The following is a 21,175-nucleotide window of genomic DNA, read 5'->3' as shown; positions in this document are numbered from 1 at the left end:
GACTTGCTGCCCAACAGAGAAAAATAAGGTCAGCAGAGTCTCCAACTATCAGTTCTTTAAGGGTCTGCCTTTTCTGTCCCAGATGATACCCTTCCATAGGCAACCCAAGTCTGGTGACTGAGTAAGGCAGGGGTATAAAGACCCAGCAATTTCCACCCAATGTGGGTCACTGATAGACAATACTCTGGAACTCCTTGCCCAGTTGACAAGGCTTTGTCAGGTTTGCATAGCAACTTGGCTTCTCTCTCTCCTCAATCCTACTTCCTCTCCTTTTCCTTCAGAGGTGTTTGTCCCTAATAAACTTCTTGCACCCCAAACTCCATCTCAATATCTTCTACCAGTGAACCCAACTGGGCAAACTCCACATCTCACTTTTTCTAGTACACCATTCTGTCCTGAAACAAACATAGGAACTGGAGCCCTTTGCTCGCAGCAGTTTACTTATAGACATAGTTTAATACATACCCAAAGGAAAAGATTTCAGTTAATTCATGTTTTAAGGGGTAAAAGTCTTCATACTACATGCAAATGCATTTTTGTACTCATTAAGAACACATAAAAGTATTTAATGTACTTTAAAAGTTTGATTACCTCAAAACCAGAAATGCCCTGCAGGCTCTTTGTTGACATAACCCACATCTCTATGCATGCCAAAAGCAGCTCTTCAGATTTTCTTCAACCTTATTAAATGAAAGGGAGTTGTTATTTTGTAAAATCTCGAGTAAATTTGTAAATTTAAAGAAAACAATTTGTCCCATTAGTGAAGATATTTTCTTTCATAAAGATGTCCTGAAATAGTTTGTTAAGAGTCATTCCAGTTATGGGTGAACAGAATATTATTCCTTTATTGTAACATTGGAGAAACTTACCAGGGTATCAAGGAAAGAACAAGAGTGAAATATACAGGGTGGGGAAAAAGTGGGTTTACAGTTCTGAATATGCAAAACAGAGAGTTTATTCTTGTATTATTATTTATTAATTATTGTGTTATTTTCCATACAAACAACTGTAAACCTACTTTTCCCCACCCTATTCTATCTAATAAAGAGGGAATATGCTAATTGACCATTATGCCCTCACAAAGATGGCAGTGCCCACAGCCAATAAGGAGGGAATATGCTAATTGACTGCCACCCCCTCAAAGATGGTGGCACCCACAGCCACAAGATGGTGACGCCCAGTTTCCTCAGCCCCGCTGGGGCGGCAGGCATCCAGGGCTGACCCGAGGTGCAGGCAAGTCTCAGATGGCGGCTGCCCAGCCACACAGGGCTGGCCCGAAGCGCAGGCAAGACTTGGATGGTGGCTTCCCAGCTGCCCAGGGCCACCCAAGGCTCAGGTAACCAGGGCCGGCCAAGGCTTGCACTTCCGGAAGTGGCAGCAGCAGAGGTGTGATGGGGGTGTTGCCTTCCCCTGATTGCTGAGTCACCTCCTTGCCCCTGAGGGCTCCCAGACTGTGAGACAGGGCAGGCCAGGCTGAAGGACCCCCCGCCAGTGCATGAATTTTCATGCACCGGGCCTCTAGTGTACATATAATCATCAAGTATATTTAACACTTTCTATGCATCAAGGGGGTTCACAGCATTTTTTCTTAAAAAGTAATCAACTTTCAATGAAAATACTTTAGGAGACAAAGATTCCAAGGGGAAATATTGTTTTAAATGTAATAAATAATTTTGAATTATAAAAAAAATAAACAGATTCACAAAGCCACAATGAGTGTTGTTCAAAGAATTCTGGGTGTTTATTAACTTGATTCCATCAGTGCTGGAACTTGCTTTAAAGAGTTGTCAATTAGGCTTCATATTTCAATTGTTTTTGTTTAGGGTACTTTTATAGTCAAGTTTACTGTTATAGGAAGAGGATGCTGTGTCCTTCACATGGACTTAACCCACCAACAGAAGACATGAATACTTTATGGTCTCTCTAATAATGAGATGAATCTTCACTGTTCATCTCAGCCATTTAAGAGATGCTTACTCCAGTTGAGTCCAGATTGCAGTAATAAACCAGTTTGTCTTTGAGAAATTTAAATAACCTTCATGGTGATTGAATATTTGGAACATTAACTTTAGCACAAAAGGTGATCTGATATAATGGAACAAGCATCATATGTGGAATTAGAAAGTCTGGGTTTGAATGCCAGATTCACCATTTACTAGCTGTGTGATATTGAGTAAGTCATTTAATATCTCTGGGCCTCAGTTTCCTCATCTGATGAGGAAATACTTGTATTTTTGTGCATATTTCATAAAATGTCATACATGGAAGTGTGTGACACATAATAAAGTTTTACAACCAGGTTTTAACCAATAGTTCAAATTCAGGCTAGGATACTAGTGATATAAGGGTCTCAGGTATATCTCCTTATCATGGTCTGGAATATAGTATATGACAACACCTATTGTGAAATCAACAGGCATTGGCTGAAAGGCAAAAGAAATGCTTCAAGTATACCTCAGAACACACTCTCAGAGAACTATGTATGAATCCATTTCCCTGGGAATTGGCAACCTGAGTCCCTAAAATGTAGCAAATATAAACAAGTTGGGTATGATCAATGGTGAGAGAGGTGGCAGGGGAGAGACTCTGTGAAAGGTAGCGGGTCCCCAGCTGCATTGCTTCCTGTGCCAAGGGGAAATAGAAAATACTATATATAATAGACTCTTATCTCTATACCCTTTTCCTAGATGAGCTTTTCCCCGCTGAAGTACTAGAGCAGAGCTTTCTATCCCCTTCTGGTATTCTGCTGGCCATGGCCAGGGGCCAACCTTACACCAATATGATTGGAGGGGGGCTGGGAAGGCTCTGACCCAAGAAAATGCCCTTATAGGATCTGACTTGAGGCCAGAAACTCCATATGACAAATTTATTACTTTGGCTTAATGCTTCATATACTAATAAAATAAAAATATGCTTTCTGCAACTTGTTCCACCTTTTCAAACATATCACACATCACTGAAACACGTGAGTGAGTTTAGCATATCCTCTCCAGAGGACACAATTTGAGATACAATACAGGGTGTGGCAAAAGTAGGTTTATAGTTGTGAGTATGCGAAACACAGTTTATTCTTGTATTACTATTATTAATTATTGTATTATTTTCCATACGAACAAATGTAAAACTACTTTTGCCCTATCCTGTATGTATAGAGTTTGGTAAGAGTAATTAATAGCTGGGAGGAGATAGATGGATTTGGTCTATTTCTCCTTTTCAGTTATGTAATATTAATGATGATGATGTTGACAACCATGGTGATATTTATTGACTATATATGATTGCAGCTTATTCTCCCAACAAATAGTATTTATTAACTCCATCCTACAAAATGAGGGAACTGAGCTACTGGGAATTATGCAACTTGCTCAAGATCACATGGCTAGTATGTGGGTAATCAAAGTTTGTGCACTTAATCTGTTATACTGTGCTTTCTTGGAAAGAGAAGCTACTGTGGTATTTCTCTTTCATTCATCTTTTTGAAACCAGACTGCTCACAGTGAACTTAGCTGGATATTATGACCAAAATCTCTTAGATCTTTTGTTTACAAAATAAAAATGATGGCAGCCAAAGGTACAGTGGCAACAGTAAAAAATTTTTCCTGCATTATGTTGTCTGGAACCTGGTCTTTATGTCATGAGAACTTCATTATCTAGTCTACATGCAAATGAGCAAAAAATTGGAATCACAGTAATTTTCAGAATAGAACCTCAAATGGAACTTTAAAAGTCAGCAAAATGTAACACCCCAGTGTTCTAATTCATTGCTGAAGCCAAGTAGACCTTCCACATTCACATTCCAGAAATGCCCCTTCCCCTGCCCCCATGCATGGCCTGGAAAAATCCTTCTTATCCTTCAAGGCTCAGCTCAAATGTCACCTCCTTTATGAAGTCCTTTCTAGTCCCACAGGCAGAATTAACTGATATTCCTCTGTGCTCCCCCAGCACTTTGTATTAGCAATGCTAGTATAGCATTTACCATATTCTTTCAGTTAGTCATATAAGTAAGGTTATGGAGGTCAGAGACCTGTCTTATTCATAAATCATTTTATCTGCATGTCCCCAGCCTAGCACATAATACATTTCATCAAATCTAAAATCCCATTGATTTTAAGATAGACCATTATTTTATGAACCATTAGGAAAGAAAAAAATCTGACAATTATACTACGACATACCAACGATTTCAAGATGTGTCCCAAATTCAGGGATGTCAAAATATTTTTAAGTGTGTCTTAGAAGTTATTAACTATGGCAATAAATGATCAGCTAATGTTTCTAGAATAGGATTGTAAACCCAAGGTACAGCAGATATTTCTACAGCCATGTGACAGCCCATGCTTCCTAGTAAGCAAGGAACTGGTATTTGGTGGGGAATGGTATGCAATTGCATTTCTGATTTCAAGTATTTTACCCAACAGATTAAAGGGATGAGTAGCCTAATGTGCCATTCTTGTTAAAAATCAAAATATCTCCACATCCCCAATTTGATATACTAAAAGGGACAGTGACAATATATTCTGATCAAAATTGGGAGCCACCTAATGCAACAAGTGAGTGTGATTATGGAGACAATGGGACAGAGTATTAGCATCTGCCTTGATTCTGGTTCTTTAAGCCACCACAACCCACTGCTGTTCCCATCTACATAGGACAAGGAACCGCCTAGCTTTCTCCCAACATATTGCAGCCCTGCTTTTAAAAATAAAAGCATCAAAACATATGAACCCCCCAGATCCAAACTGTTGGCTCTGTTACCTTGGCTTCCATTTCTCCTTAGCTCTCTGGATTTGGTGATTGTCTATTATCTCCCTGCCTAGTATCTGGACCTAGGTTTCCATAGGGTGGGCCTTGCTGGGGCTCAATATCCCAGGCTGTCTCAACAAGAATCTATTTTCCACCTTGCTGGTGTGGCTCAGTTGGTTGAGCATCATACTATGAACCAGGAGGTCATGGTTCGATTCCAGGTCTTGGCGCATGCCTGGGTTTCAGGTTTGATCCCCAGGAGGGGGTGTGCAGGAGGCAGCTGATTGATGTTTCTTTTTTTAAAAATATATTTTTGTTGATTTCAGAGAGGAAGGAAGAGGGAGAGATAGAAATATCAATGATGAGAGAGAATCATTGATTGGCTGCCTCCTGCATGCCCCACAATGGGGATCAAGCCCGGGCATGTGCCCTGACTAGGAATTGAACTGTGACCTCCTGGGTCATAGGAGCTCAACCACTGAGCCACGCCAGCTGGACACTGATTGATGTTTCTATCTCTCCCTCTCCCTTTCGCTCTCTGAAATCAATAGAAACACATATTTAAAAAAGAATCTATTTTCCAGTTCCTTCCTGGTAATACAACTCCCCTCACCCTGGAACTGGGCCATGCCATGCATTTATCTTTTCTGGATCTCCCTCCACCACACTCTTTCCCCACCTCTTAAACACACATTCGCACACATACACACTTATACAAGATAAACCAAGTTGTCACTTAAGACTTTAGATGGTGGTCAGTTGATAGAAATTCTCCTGGAGTAAAAGCTCCTTTTTAAAAATTAAAATATACTAAGAGGACTGAGCCCAGTAGTTTAATTACTACAATTTGTGCAATATTTTAACATGTAAGCAGCTCTGCACACTAGCAGTCAGAGACTGAGAGTCTTTCTGGTGTAAGGACAAAGGGACAACTTTAAGGGGGTGATGAGGAAGACAGTTGAATAGGTCAGAAGAGTTCCTAGTTTACTTTTGTACCTAGCCCCTTGGTGAGAAGCAGTGGCCACCAAAAACCTGAAAGTCATCTTTCCCTTTGAGTTGGCTGCCAGTATCTGGGTTATCAGAACTAACTCAGAAAGTGCCAAAGATGATTATCTTCCCATTTAGTCCAGTCTTCCCATGCTAGGCAATCCCTGCTCAGCGTTAAGGTCAGTGTAGTTTGTCTCCATTCAGTGCCTTCTCCAACCTTAACAAGTAAAAATGAAATAAGATAAAGGAGAAGTAAGCAGCTCATTTACTCCCTCTCCTGATTTAGTAATGGCACAATATTTGGAAATGTTCAAACTATAAAGAAGACACTTTCTATGTTTTTTTGAAAGGGGGGTGTCAGAAATGTAGGTCCCCCAAAGTATTAGAACTGAGTGCATCCAATGCCATAGGAGTTTTACTTCTTCACAGGTACAGTTACACTTGAGAATAAAATCACAAAACATTAGAAGCAAAAAGAATCTGGATGACAGTACTACTACCTCATTTTAAAGATGAGGACTTTTAGGACTTTAAAATCCCCAGTCTGGGGATTTCTCATATGGGAAGATACCTAAACCCTTACAATTATATTCCACTCTCATAGTCTGTAATTACATTGGGTTCATTGGACTTAAAAATTGCATACAAATAGAGCTCCAATTACCAAAAAAAATCGTGATGGTTGATACAAACAAATACCAAGAATCAACTGCCCATTGTTTTCACCACAGGATTGAGGCAGTACATGTTTATTCTCTAAAAGTGTAAAATAAATTGTCATTGCTCAGGCCCCTTAGAGGGCTGGATTCCTGTATAAATCAAACCAGCTCACTAGCCACTTACATAGCTAACACCCAGCACCTTTCACCCCAGCTGGTGATGTAAGCTGGACAGGAAGTTTATAAACCCCCACCCCCAACCCGGGTAGAACTTTGGAACAACTGTGTAAACAACGCCCCTTGGTGGTCAACATAAGAAAATGCAAAAGCCAATGCTGACAAATCAGGGCTCTAGTAAAGGTCACAGCCCTGTCTCTAAGTTGTCTTCTAGTCTATGGGAACCTTTGCTGGGTCAAGGGAGAAAGCATGGGGAAAACAGCAGGGGAGAGAAAAAATCTGCATTTTTTTTTGGAGATGTTTATATGTGCCTAATTAAGGTTAGATCTCAAAGAAAGCAGATACATTTTTGTATCCCATTGAGTCTGAACAGGCAGCTATAAGAGCCACAGACACATGTTATGCTTATATACATAAACATGATTTTTATTGTTAACATCAATGAACATAGATTAAAGAATATTCACATGCCAAGGACATAATGCTCACAAGATCACAAAAGGGCTACTGATTTGTGTTCATATATGTTCTGGTGAATCACTACAGGTCTGAGTGAAATAATATTAAAAAGATTTCTGACACTTCATTTCCATTTGGACATCTGCAATAACTTCATTAGAAAGAGAAAGCAGATGCTTTGAAGTTGATATATATACTTTTTACAGATGTATGGATTCACCAAAAATGAAAATTACATCCCATTAAACACATTTTAAGAAGTACATAAAGAAAGCACAAGAAACACGGATTTGGCTCAATGGTTTGCCTAATTAAAGGCTTTTTAATTTTTTAAGTTTTAAAAACAATCCCCTGTAAAGCTGTCAAGGGTACTTGATGTTACAGAAGAAAAGTGTTTTCTAAGCAACTCCAGGGCTCTATTATTCCTTGCTTGCAGGGTCTTCTCAATTCTTAGTTCATTCTTGATGGCATCGAGCTCTCCATGGATCTTTTCCATTTCTAATTCATAATACAATTTTATTTCTTCTTTTAGGAGTGCATTTCCAACTTCAGTCTGATGTTTTAACTTCCTCACAGCTTCTTTTAAATCTCTGTTCTCTAGGCTCAACTTGTGGATGACTTCTCTGGCTTGCTGGAGCTCTTCAGTTAAGTTTTTGACATTTGTTGCTTTTTCACATAGGTCATTTCTTAAAGCTTGAAGTTCCCAGTCTTTCTTCAAAGTTTCTGCCGCTGTTTCTTGAAAATTTAGGGCTTTGGGGGAGACTTCCTTTTTGGCGTTCAAAAGTTCTTTTTCAGCATTTTCAAATTCCTCTTCTATTTTTCTGCATTTCATATTGAGTTCTTCCAGTTCTTCATTCAAAATATTCAGGCTAAAATTTGGAGACTTTCCTTCAGTATATTTCTTCTTGTTGTCTTGTTGCCATAGAATTGGATATTCCATTGTATTCCAGATGCAGTAGTCTTCTGTGCTATTAAAGCTTTCTTCAGTTGTAACATCCAAATCAGATGATTCACAGGAGACAGAGTTTGTGTCTGCTTCATTCTTTGAAATGTTCATCTTTCTCTCTCTTAAATTTGGTTCTTGTTCTTTTTCATTTGGTTGGGAAATAAATTCTTTCCTCTGGAATTTATTCTCTTCTTGAAACTTTCTACTAGACATGTTGTAAATTCCTTCCATTCTCTTGGCCTTCTCTAAAGGCATTTGTTCAGGAAGAGATTCAGGCTGTAAAAGCTCATTTAGAACATCATGAGCACTAAAAGAAGGAGCAAACATATTCTCTTTCCAGTGTTTTCTCCTATCATCCATTTCTTCAAGCACCTCTTCCAATTCCTGGAAAATAATTTTGATCAAAGCACATTATTTACACTGGCAGCTAGTGTAGTGAAAAGAACTAAGAATGCTGGCTCATGCTTGAAGGAACCTAAATATTGGAAGACTGGTTCTCCTTATAACTCACGAAGTAGCCTGGGCCTCAGTTCCCTCATTTGTAAACTGAAAGGGCTATATTAGCTAAGTTCTACAGATTCTCCCAGCTTTAAAATTCTATGATGCTATGAAATATAACCAATAAATTGACACTTTTGGCCATTAATTATAGGTAGAGAAAATAAATCTATAAAAGACAACCATACACATGAAAACAAATTGCTTCAAAAAGAGTAAAAGTGATTAAAAATTAATAGGCTTAATTTTAAAGTAGGCTAATACCTGTGCTTCCAATTTTCCTGATTTTTCTCCAGTTCTTTTGGGTTGGACTACTGTTTATTCATTCTTTAAAGTGACTAAAACATCAGGGCTTAATGCAATGTGAGCTGCTTTTGGTAAAGTATATCATTCAGACTTCCTCATGACTAACTCTGCCAAATGCCCTTCTGTCTTGACCTGTAAATTCCTGCTATTCCAGTCTTGGGCACTGCTTTTAAGCATGACTGCAAAGTGCACAGAATTCTATCCATTTTGACAGCAATTTCATGATGAGAACCGAATGTCAACAACTGAAAATATTAATGCCACCAAATGTGTTTTTCTCAAGATATTGACTCCAAGTGTAGTTTTTAGGTGAAACCTTAGCATGCTAAATCATAATCAACTTTCTAAATACATCAAAATTAGAGGATATTTGTTTTTGAGAAACCAAGATGGAGGCATAGGTAAACACCTAAACTGCTGCCTCGCACAACGGAAATTCTACAACTAGAAGAAAAGAGGAAAGCACATTGAGACTCAGAGGAGCTGCAAAAGGCTGAAGTACGGAGACTCACGCGGAGAGGATGGGCGGCTGTGAGCACGGGCAGCTGAGTGCACGGCTGGATTTCTAAAGCGGGAGGGAGAAGGAAGCTCCTGACTGCACTGAACTCCAGTCCCGGGTGAGACGCTGGGAAACCAGACTCATAAGGGGGGAATCTGGACTGTCAGGAAAAGATAAAGCACACTGAGACTCGGGAGCTGCGGAAGGCAGAGGTCCAGAGGTGCGCGCGCACAGAGAGGACTGACTGCTGAATGCACAGGAGGCTGAGTGCGTGGCTGGCTTTCCAAAGCAGGAGGGAGACAGAAGCTCCCGACTGCGCTGAACTCCAGTTCCGTGTAAGTTACTGGGAACCCTGACTCATTCGGGGAGAAACTGGACTGTCTGGCAGTGGGTGAAACTCGAGGGCGGCTTTCTCTCAGAGGTGCTTGCAGCGATTACCGAGGGACACTGAGACCCAGGGGCCTCATAGGGCAGGGCTGATGGGAAACCAAGGCTGTCTGCTCTGCCCTGAAACTCCGCCTCTTCCAAGCTGAGCACAGAGGGTTTTGCAATTTTGTGAGTCTTGTCTCATAAGGGTGTCTCCAGCACAGAAGTTCTCCCAGCATAGACACAGCTGATCCTCACAGCCAATTGGCCTGGAGGTCAATTCCCCCCAGTGATACCAACAACAATCAAGACTTAACTACAACAAGGCTGAGCACACAGTCCACAAAGGGGTGCACCAAGAGTGTCCACCTCAGGTACTGGGGAGGCTGAGCCACTGGGCCCTAGAGGACACCTACCACACAAAGCTACTCTACCAACTCAGGGAAGCAGCGAAAATGTGCAGACAGAGAGAAACCAAGATGGCGGCATAGGTAAACACCTAAACTGCTGCCTCGCACAACAATTTCAAAACTACAACTAAAAGAACGGACACCATCCAGAACCACAGGAAAGCTGGCTGAGTGAAAATTCTACAACTAGAAGGAAGGAGAAAAGCTCACAGAGAATTGGAGGTACGGCAAAGGGGCTTTGTGCGCGCAGAGAGGAAGGGCGTCTGAGAGCCTGGCTGACTTCCTCTGGCGGAAGGGGGAAGGAAGCCTCCGACCGCACTGAACCCTAGTTCTGACTGCACTGAACCCCAGTTCCGGGTGAATCCCTGGGGACCCACGCTCTTGTGGGGGGAGTCTGTACTCTCGGGCGGAGACTCGGGAGCTGGGGAAGGCGGAGGACTGAAAGTGCACACACGCGCGAGCGCCGGTGCGCACAAAGGCTGCGGGGGTTGCCACAGGCTTTCCCTAGTGGAGGGGAGTCAGAGGATTCTGACTGCACTGAGCCCCAGTTCTGACTGCAGTGAACCCCAGTTCCAGGCGAGCCCCTGGGGACCCACGCTCTTGTGGGGGGAGTCTGGACTCTCGGGCAGAGACTCGGGAGCCGGGGAAAACAGAGGACTGAAAGCGCGCCCGCACCGGTGCGCACAAGGGCTGCAGAGGTTGCCGCGGGTTTTCCCTGGTGGAGGGGAGTCAGAGGCTCCTGACGGCACTGTGCCCCAGTTCTGACTGCAGTGAACCCCGGTTCCAGGCGAGCCCCTGGGGACCCACGCACTTGTGGGGGGAGTCTGGACTCTCAGGCGGAGACTCGAGCTGGGGAAGGCGGAGGACTGAAAGCACACGTGCGCGCAGGGGCGGGGCTGACAGGAAGCCAAGACTGAGGCTCCACCCCATCCAAGCTGAGCACAGAGGCTATTGCAATTTGGCAAGTCTAATCCTATAGGGCTGTCTCCAGCACCGGGCTTCTCCCAGCATAGACACAGCTGATCCTTACAGCCAGCTGACCCGGAGGTCAATTCTTCCCAGTGATACCAACAACAATAAAGACTTAATTACAACAAGGCTGTACACACAGTCCACAAAGGGGTGCACCAAGAGTGTCCACCTCAGGTTAACTGGGGAAGCAGACCCACTGGGCCATATTGAAAACCTAGCACAAATATCTACCTTACCAAATCAGGGAATCAGTGAAAATGCGAGGTCAAAGAATCAGATCATAAACGAAAGAAATGGAGGAAAACAAACGACTGGATATAGAATTCAAAACCACCATTATAAGACTTTTTAAGAATATCCTAGAAAAGGCCGATAAATATAACGAGACCCTCGAAGATATGAAAAAGGACCAACTAGAAATTAAACATACACTGACTGAAATAAAAAATATTATACAGAGACCCAGAAACAGAATAGAGGAACACAAGAATCAAGTCAAAGAATTGAAATACAAAGAAGCAAAAAACACTCAACCGAAAAAGCAAAAAGCAAAAAAAAAAAATCCAAAAAGTTGAAGATAATGTAAGTAGACTCTGGGACAACTTCAAGCGTACCAACATCAGAATTATGGGGGTGCCAGAAGAAGAGAGAGAGCAAGATACTGAAAACCTATTTGAAGAAATAATGACTGAAAACTTCCCCCACCTGGTGAAAGAAATAGACTTACAAGTCCCGGAAGCGCACAGAACCCCAAACAAAAGGAATCCAAAGAGGACCACACCAAGACACATCATAATTAAAATGCCAAGAGCAAAAGACAAAGAGAGAATATTAAAAGCAGCAAGAGAAAAACAGTTAATTACCTACAAGGGAGCACCCATACGACTGTCAGCTGACTTCTCAACAGAAACTATGCAGGCCAGACGGGAGTGGCAAGAAATTTTCAATGTGATGAATAGCAAGAACCTACAACCAAGATTACTCTACCCAGCAAAGCTATCATTCAGAATTGAAGGGCAGATAAAGAGCTTCACAGATAAGAAAAAGCTGAAGGAGTTCATCACCACCAAACCAGTATTATATGAAATGCTGAAAGGTATTCTTAAAGAAGAGGAAGAAGAAAAAAGTAAAGATAAAAATTATGAACAACAAATACATATCTATCAACAAGCGAACCTAAAAATCAAGTGAATTAAAAACCTGAGGAGCAGAATAATCTGGTGAATATAATAGAATCAGGGGCATAGAAAGGGAGTGGACTGATAATTCTCAGGGGGAAAGGAGTATGGGGGGTTCATGAAGAGAATGGACAAAAATCATACACCTATGGATGAGGACAGTGGGGGGGAGGTAAGGGCAGAAGGTGGGGTGGGAAAGGGGTGGAGGGGAGCTATGGGGGGAAAAAGGAGAAATAATTGTAATAATCTGAATAAAGATTTATTTAAAAAAAATGTGCAGACAAAGAAACAGATCACAAATGAAAGAAATGGAGGAAAACAAATGACTGGATATAGAGTTCAAAACCACGGTTATAAGGTTTTTCAAGAATTTCCTAGAAAAGGCCGATAAATTTAGCGAGACCCTCGAGGATATGAAAAAGGACCAACTAGAAATTAAACATACACTGACTGAAATAAAAAATATTATACAGAGACCTAACAGCAGACTAGAGGACTGCAAGAATCAAGTCAAAGAGTTGAAATACAAAGAAGCAAAAAACACTCAACTGAAAAATCAAAAAGAAAAAAAAATCCAAAAAGTTGAATATAGTGTAAGAAGCCTCTGGGACAACTTCAAGAGTACCAACATCAGAATTATGGGGGTGCCAGAAGAAGAGAGAGAGCAAGATACTGAAAACCTATTTGAAGAAATAATGACTGAAAACTTCCCCCACCTGGTGAAAGAAATAGACTTACAAGTCCCGGAAGCGCACAGAACCCCAAACAAAAGGAATCCAAAGAGGACCACACCAAGACACATCATAATTAAAATGCCGAGAGCAAAAAGCAAAGAGAGAATATTAAAAGCAGCAAGAGAAAAACAGTTAGTTACCTACAAGGGAGCACCCATACGCTTGCCAGTTGATTTCTCAACAGAAACTATGCAGGCCAGACGGGAGTGGCAAGAAATATTCAAAGTGATGAATAGCAAGAACCTACAACCAAGATTACTCTACCCAGCAAAGCTATCATTCAGAATTGAAGGGCAGATAAGGAGCTTCACAGATAAGAAAAAGCTAAAGGAGTTCATCACCACCAAACCGGTATTATATGAAATGCTGAAAGGTATTCTTTAAGAAGAGGAAGAAGAAAAAGGTAAAGATAAAAATTATGAACAACAAATACATGTCTATCAACAAGTGAATCTAAAAATCAAGTGAATAAAAAATCTGATGAACAGAATAATCTGGTGAATATAATAGAATCAGGGGCATAGAAAGGGAGTGGACTGACAATTCTCGGGGGGAAAGGGGTGTGGGAGGTGGGAGAAGAGACTGGATAAAAAGCGTACACCTATGGATGAGGACAGTGGGGGAGAGGTAAATGCAGAGGGTGAGGTGGGAACTGGGCGGAGGGGAGCTATGGGGGGAAAAAAGAGGAACAATTGTAATAATCTGAACAATAAAGATTTATTAAATTAAAAAAAATTAGAGGATATTTATTTTGTTTCTTTAGTATTCAAAGGGAATCCTTAACATACAACTCTCTAAAGCATGGAAGTATTTAATTGGTTACTACTTCTGAGAGAAGGGAGAAAGAAGGAACCAGGCAACACACTGAAGGGCCACTGGCATCTGATGCCAACAAACTAATAACTTAGTTACTGCTAAGAGTCAAAAGAAGGAGGAAGGGGTCACTTCATTCATTTTATACATTAATCTTCTGTAATATATTTGTGGTATCACCAATGAGAAAGATCAAATTATGCCTGCATCTATTTTTCCCATGCACACAAATGTAATTTTATCTCGGTAACAAAAAATGGCAACTGTTGTATTTATTTTAAAATTAATATTCTCTTTAATATTATTAAAAATTCTAAACGTTATAATAGTAAATTATTTAACACATAATTTATATTTATATAATATTTCATATTATGTAAAGATTATAATAGTAGCATTTGTTATTTGTAGAATTTTGGAAAATATAGAAAAGGAATTCCCTCATAATCCCATGGCCCTGAGATAACCACTTTTTGATATATTATCTCTAATATTTTCTTTTTAGCAAGAATAGTTTAAATTTTTTAAAAAATATATTTTATTGATTTTTTACAGAGAGGAAGGGAGAGGGACAGAGAGTTAGAAACATCGATGAGAGAGAAACATAGATCAGCTGCCTCCTGCACACCCCCTACTGGGGATGTGCCCGCAATGAAGGTACATGCCCTTGACCAGAATCGAACCTGGGACCCTTCAGTCTGCAGGCCAACGCTCCAGGGGTGGGCAAACTTTTTGACTCGAGGGCCACAATGGGTTCTTAAATTGGACCGGAGGGCCGGAACAAAAGCATGGATGGAGTGTTTGTGTGAACTAATATAAATTCAAAGTAAAGGAGCGGAGGGGAGAGCAAGAGAACCGGATAGAACAGCCGGATCCGGCCCGCGGGCCGTAGTTTGCCCACGGCTGCGAGTCTAGCCACTGAGCCAAACCGGTTAGGGCAAAAATAGTTTAAATTTTAATAGATGTCCTTGCTACAGACAATGATACTTCATATCTACATGTACTGAACATGCCTGACCCTCAATGGTACATCTCCACTGTCAACTCACTTGGCTTTGAGGAAAGGGAAAGGTGCAAATATTCAGTAAAGGTGTTAAAATGATGGGTTCAAAAGCTATAAGCCAAGCTTTATTAAAGTTTAGTCAATCAGACTAAAATAATAAGCTGCGACTTCAAATTTTTGGTATAGATTTGCCATTGGAAGCATCACCTCCTTTCTCTTGAAATAGTTCTGATTTTAATTATTCTACTAGTCACCATCAGAAGTACCTATGACCTATCTGTTCTTAAAGAGGAAAGATAATCATATAATGCTGGTTTCTCTCCTCTCTAATATTATGAATGCAAATGAGTAGAGATTATCACAACAATCATAAAGGAAAGAAACAGAAGAAAAAGATAAGATGGTGATGCTAATTGCCAGCCACATTTTACATTTTTTATGTTTCATTTATAATTTATTTTTTAGATATTTTTATTGATTTCAGAGAGGAAGGGAGAGAGAGATAGAAACATCAATCATGAGAGAGAATCATTGATTAGCTGCCTTCTGCACGCACCCCACTGGGGGATCGAGCCTGCAACCCAGACATGTGTCCTGACCAGAAATGAACCCCTGACCTCCTGGTTCACAGGTTGATGCTCAACCACTGAGCCATGCCAGCTGGGCTATTTTTTTAAAATATATTTTATTGATTTTTTACAGAGAGGAAGGGAGAGGGATAGAGAGTTAGAAACATCGATGAGAGAGAAACATCGATCAGCTGCCTCCTGCACACTCCCCACTGGGTATGTGCCCGCAACCACGGTACATGCCCTTGACTGGAATCGAACCTGGGACCCTTGAGTCCGCAGGCCGATGCTCTATCCACTGAGCCAAACCGGTTAGGGCTGGGCTATTTTTTAATTGAGTTTATTGGGGTGACATTTGTTAATAAAATTATATAGATTTCAGGTATACAATTTTACAATACATCATCTGTAGTCAGTCACATTTTTTTAGCAGTCAAATTTTCACTAAACAATCCTGTAAAAGATAAAAATGCTTCCAATCATGTAGCAATGGGAGAGAGAATACTATTCCTCCTACTGAATTCTGGATGAAAGGCATTGATGAGGTTGATCAGGAAGGAGATGTGCAGAGGGGCAAGTAAGCCGAGGCCACTTTATAATTGCAGATAGCAATAATGACAAAACTGATATAGATATTTAGGTAGAGATAAAAGTTAAAGTAGAAAACTCTTTTTATTCATTTGTACTTGAAAAAGTGACTTCTATCTCCAACCCTCTCATAAATATGTAAATTTCACTACCTTTCTTTCTGAACTTCTGTACAATTTCCTGATATAGACAATGCTTTTCACAGAACTGGGGAGAATAGACTTATTTTATAACTAAGGCTCAGAGAAGTTAAGTGACTTGACCAAGGCTACACAGCCTGTATTGGTAAAACTGCAACCCTGTCTCCCAGGTCTGTACTTGTTCTAAAATTCCCCTTTATTATTCTGCTAGGTTTCATTCCACAAATTGAAAGAAAACAACCCAGTATTTTCAGAGCTTAGGTATTTTTTAAAGGGCCACAAAAGGACAGAGGAAAAATAAAGGCGGGGGTGGGGTAAGGAGAATGGCATGTCACATATCAAAGGGCAGAAAGAGAAAGGTTTGGAATGCCTTTGGAATTCCCCTCACATGGCTTATACAGGGCAGGGTCAGGGGTCTCTGAGCTTCTTTTCTTTTCTTTTCTTTTCTTTTCTTTTCTTTTCTTTTCTTTTCTTTTCTTTTCTTTTCTTTTCTTTTCTTTTCCTCCCTTCCTCCTTCCTCCCTTCCTTCCTTTTTCTATTTCCTTGGCAAGATATCCTTATTGGCTTGTTCTCCAATCTACTCAGAATATGGCAAAGCCCACACTGGGGGTAAAAGCTGCCAGTCTCATTTTCTCTTTGTAAATTGCACTGTTTATTTTATTTTATTTTATTTTTATGTAGAACAAGTATGACATTAGTATTCTCTGGCAAGGAAAAGGAATAGGCATTGAAGCAATGACACTCCTCTACCCTTGAGTGGTAGCCATTTTGCTCACAATAAACTTGATTAGGTAATTTTTTGCAGCATAAGGCAAATCAAACCAGAATTCTTATTGAAAGTACAAGCATGCCTTTTTAGTGCGTCAATTATGAACATTTACTATTATATTTATTATTACTCAACACTATGTTGGATTCTGAAGGGTAGGGGAAGGAGGTCCAAGAGAAATAAAAGATGTAAAGAAATAAGCCAGAACAAGGAAAATGATATAGTCACATGACAAAAATAACATTAGTGGTCCCCTAAGACAGTGATCCCCCAGAAGTCCTTGGGATTAAACTGTCAATGCCTGGGTGTCCATAATATAGCTACATCTATTCATTTGTGTCTGGCATAAATTAATAATGAACTCTTGATGGTTCTAGTTAGTATCTACCTGAAAACATCACCATTCATCCTCTGGTGACTTTTATCCTCTGGCAAGATAGTAGGTCATTTTGGTGGAGTAAGGGGTCTATTAACTCATAAAAGTAGTTTATATTCACCTAAAAATTTTGAGAAGCACTTATAATATAAATAAAAAATAATGTAATGTGATATAACATAATAATTGTTAAGAGCTAAGCAAAGAGTGATCATTTATTATGGATCTTTGGCAAACCATTCCATAAAAATCTTAGGTGAATGCATATATATCCTTAAATAGTTCCAGAAAATAATATACTGCTGTTTATTGTGAAAGGGAAACGCAAAAAAAAACCCAAAAAACCAAACCTGTTTCATTTTCAAGGTATGGGTCCCTGAGGAATATACTCATATTAAGGTGGATAAGTGATCAAATATGTGCAATCTATTTGTTTTCTAAAATATTCATATTTTAAATCACATGCTTTAGAAAAATTTGATGACATAAAAATCAAATATCATTTTTTCTGTTGCCTTATCTCATTTACATTAGAATTTGATTTCAAAATTTCAGGACCACCTCTTTTGCATAAATCTAGATGTGTCTGCAAAAAGAGATTATTCTTCTAGGCAGGCGTATGCAGGGACTGGGAAATAGTTCTGGAAAACCTCCAGAAGCTTTTCCCCACATCACAAGAGTACATCATTACAAACTTTGTAAATCGGGAATGATGGTTGGAAAAGGTCATCTCCAACTTGTGATGGGCAAACTTCTGTAACTTCCCTCAGTTCCTCAGCCCCAATCAACTAGCTTAAAAGCCACTGGGCTTTTAATCACAGCCCAGTGGCAGTAAGGGGAAGACAAAGGGCCCTTCTTAGCTCAAGGAACTTTCCCCCATTATTCTTGGAGGTTTTCAGTTCTCCCAACCCTTAGAAAAACTGCTTGGTGAAAATGGGGGAGGAGGTGGGTGAAGTCTGCTACAAAGAAAATCACTGACCTTGCTTTTTTGCTCAATTGTCCAACCTGTTCTCACTTAAAAGCAGTAGTTCTCAACCTTTTATTCTGCTTCCACTGTTCCTAGGCACAAAACACTGCCATCATTAGCCTCTTTCCTTATTTGAAAAGATTCTGACTTGCCCCATCTAGGGGAGCTTTGCCATTCCCCACACTATTGAGAATTACTAACTTGCAGAAAAGTATTCAATACTAAAATTAGAACCCAAAGGAACTGTCTGAAGTCAAGGTGGGTGAACATGTTTTACCGTGCAGAATCATGGAGAAGAAGGGAAAGGAAGATCTTGAGAAAGGAATTGAGTGTGGACTATGGTGGAAAAAATAAGATGAAGGAGTCAGTTATCTTGACTCCCACACTTTAGATCTATGTGAAAACTTACCTCAATTTTTTTTTCAGCTGTAAAATAGGGACGGTATACTTATTTCACAGGTGGTTAAAAGAAATTAATGAAAATGAAAATGGAAGTAATTTTAAAGCACACTGTAAAAAATGGTTCTTATTCTGTTTTCAGGTTTGCCTTACCCTCCTTGAGAACATGAACCAGCCAGTTAAATAACTCAACCCTTTTCCAAAGATGTGTGCTTCAAAGTTGCCAGCCTGAGGTCATCAGACCTCAGAAAAAGCCAGTTTGAAAAATATATATAGGTAGTATTATGGCATGTAGAGGGGAAGCTAAATTATTCCTAAGCAGAAAAGTGGTAGTGTTTTTTACAAAGATATATGTATTTTTAAATATATTTTTATTGATTTCAGAGAGGAAGGGAGAGAGATAGAAACATCAATGATGAGAGAGAATCATTGATTGGCTGCGTCCTGCACGCCCCCTACTGGGGTGATCAAGCCCGCAACCCCAGAATGTGCCCTTGGCTGGAATCGAACCTGGGACCCTTTAGTCCACAGGCCGACGTGCTATCCACTGAGCCAAACCAGCTAGGGCAATATTTGTATTTTTATCAGCAGTTACTTTATCAAGAACTTTCCAAATGCTCCAGTGGTTTTCAGAGTCACCAATAAGTTCTTAGAAATATTACAATTGGAGTATCAGCTTGAAGATCAGCAAGGATGATGCTGCCCTCTGAGTTTTTCCTGTGCTTCTACAGCATTTCATACAAAATTTTGTGTTACCAATATATTGTGATCTCCTGGTATCTTATTCATCTTTGTATCCCTAACTGTTACCTGACCCATAGTAGCCATCAATAAATATTTGTTGAATAACTGATCCTTAATATTTTTCCTGAAAATTCTATAATGCTTTGATTCTAATTGAGTTTTTGTAAATACTTATAATGTGTCTTGTGGCTTATGAAGTGTTTTGGATGACATTTTAGGGAAAGGATTTTTATTTTCCCATCAAAGTGTATTTGGCTTAGCTAAAAATCTCCAGGACACTTTTCTTTTGTGTTTTTATAAGGCTTTCTTGATCGTGTATTGATTATGCAGATTAATGATCTAGTTACAAGGTTGAAGCTCTGTGCTTCTCTAAACACTCATAACAAGATATGAGCCAGCACAACTGTACTTACACTTCCTGATGTACAGGATGTTCTATTTGATGCCATCATTCTCCTCCAGTTTGAGCTGAAAAATAAAATCCCACCAGCATAATTAGAAAACATAATAAACCAGAATGCCAAAATCCATGTTTATATCTGTTTGGCCTGTCTAAAATGTGATGCCAGACACTTTGAAGAAAGTTTTCTTTTTAACTTTCATCCTACTTTCCCAACTATGAGGCCACTGTCTTCCTTACCCAAGTAATGCAAATACCAAATGGGACAAGATTGATGGTGGCATCATAGTCAAACATAGTAGTATCTCCTCACCTTCAACATCTATTGAACAAATGAGCCACAGCTGGTGGCTGCAGTAGCAGTAGCATGCTTGTTATTAATGAGCATGCCAAGAACCACATTAGCAAAGGGCTGGAGTGTAGGTCTTGCTTCCCTCCCTCAGGGCACAGTTAATTTGAAAAAACATTTAAAAGGGCAGTTATCCTGATTTGTGCCTTAATCTTTCAGAGTCCTAATATATGAGCCAAGTGTCCACTTCATGGGACAAATTGTCTTCTCTATTGCTTGGTAGATATTGAGAACTAAGTGAAGTGCCATTTAAAACTGGGCCTTGTGGACAATTCTTTGTCAGTAGTGTGAAATGATTCTTTCTAGAAGAAAAGAGACGAGTCCCCTTAATTATGAAGGCTGAGTACTTTATTAGCATGGAAGTCACATTCTTGCTATAAAGCTTTATCTAGGCATTCATAATTTGGGGGGGGGGACGTGTTTCTCTGTAAATGGTCAACTGAAACTCCTGCTTTCAGTGGAGAGAAGGTGGCTCGGGCAGGGAGCTGCCAGACCACAATCGCAGGTGACACCATCCCTATAGTCTGGCTGACACGAGACAGGGCTGGGAGGGGCAGCTGGCGGGGCTCAACCCCACTCCATACCTTGACTTCGACGCCCTGTTTCCTTCCCTCCTAAACGCTCCCTACCTCCTGGCCTGGGGCTCTAAAGAGAGAGGAAACCTGCGGTGGGGGACAAGTGGGGAACGTCCTCTACAGAGAGGCCAGCCGAGAAGAGGGACAAGCCGGGCTCCTCCCGGCTTTCCTGCGCGCAGACTTACCTGGTGGCGTGGGTGGGGTCCGGTGGTTCCGGTCCCCACTTCTCTGAAGCAGGCCACCACCAGCCGGCAGCACCCCTTAGTTCGGAGCTGTCCACCCAGCCCAGGCTGGGCCAGCGCCTGGCAGAGCCTCCGCAGTGCAGCTCCAGCTCGGGCCGCGCCGTTGCCTAGCAACCGTCCAGCTTGATTTAAAGGGACCAGGGAGCTGGATGGTGCTCCTAGCCAGGCAGAGCACTGCGCACGCCCGGTGGTTCTCCTGGCGGCTTCTTCCTGCAGGAAACAGGAGCTCAAATCTCAAGAGAGCCAGCCAGTCAGAGTGGGAAGGGGCGAGAAACTGCGAAGCTGCCCCACCCACAGTGGGCTTATC

The 21,175-nt window shown here is 40.8% G+C and overlaps 2 protein-coding genes across 3 annotated transcripts in view; both read right to left on the bottom strand.

Moving 5' to 3' along the window:
• PHF6 (PHD finger protein 6) overlaps positions 1-20,878 on the bottom strand; it is a 201,643-nt gene extending 180,765 nt beyond the window's left edge. Inside the window, exons 1-2 of one of the 2 annotated variants that reach the window (XM_080653840.1) lie at positions 20,812-20,878; positions 19,716-19,770 (exon numbers count right to left, since the gene is read on the bottom strand). The gene's annotated coding sequence lies outside the window, so the exon portion shown is untranslated. Of the gene's footprint in view, positions 1-19,715; positions 19,771-20,811 lie in introns of those variants that run through there. The other variant, XM_080653841.1, reaches the window with a different exon arrangement.
• On the bottom strand, positions 6,970-20,946 carry CCDC160 (coiled-coil domain containing 160). The gene is made up of 3 exons (XM_080653843.1): positions 20,812-20,946; positions 19,716-19,770; positions 6,970-8,355 (listed from the first exon to the last, which is right to left on the bottom strand). The coding sequence occupies exons 2-3, from the start codon at positions 19,752-19,754 to the stop codon at positions 7,363-7,365; spliced, it is 1,032 nt and encodes a 343-aa protein (XP_080509969.1). The 5' UTR covers positions 19,755-19,770; positions 20,812-20,946; the 3' UTR covers positions 6,970-7,362.
• Between the last annotated feature and the right edge of the window lie 229 nt (positions 20,947-21,175).

This window comes from Plecotus auritus (assembly GCF_963455305.1).
Source record: "Plecotus auritus genome assembly, chromosome: X".
Classification (NCBI taxonomy): Eukaryota; Metazoa; Chordata; class Mammalia; order Chiroptera; family Vespertilionidae; genus Plecotus; species Plecotus auritus.
The sequence above is the reverse complement of the archived record's forward strand: the minus strand, read 5'-3'. Positions and strand labels throughout refer to the sequence as shown.

Coding starts and splice junctions, on each gene's coding strand:
- CCDC160 (XM_080653843.1), bottom strand. CDS start 19,754: ATGATGGCATCAAATAGAACATCCTGTACATCAGGAAGT. Junction 8,356..19,715: donor CATCCTGTACATCAGGAAGT/GTAAGTACAGTT, acceptor ATTATTTTCCAG/GAATTGGAAGAGGTGCTTGA.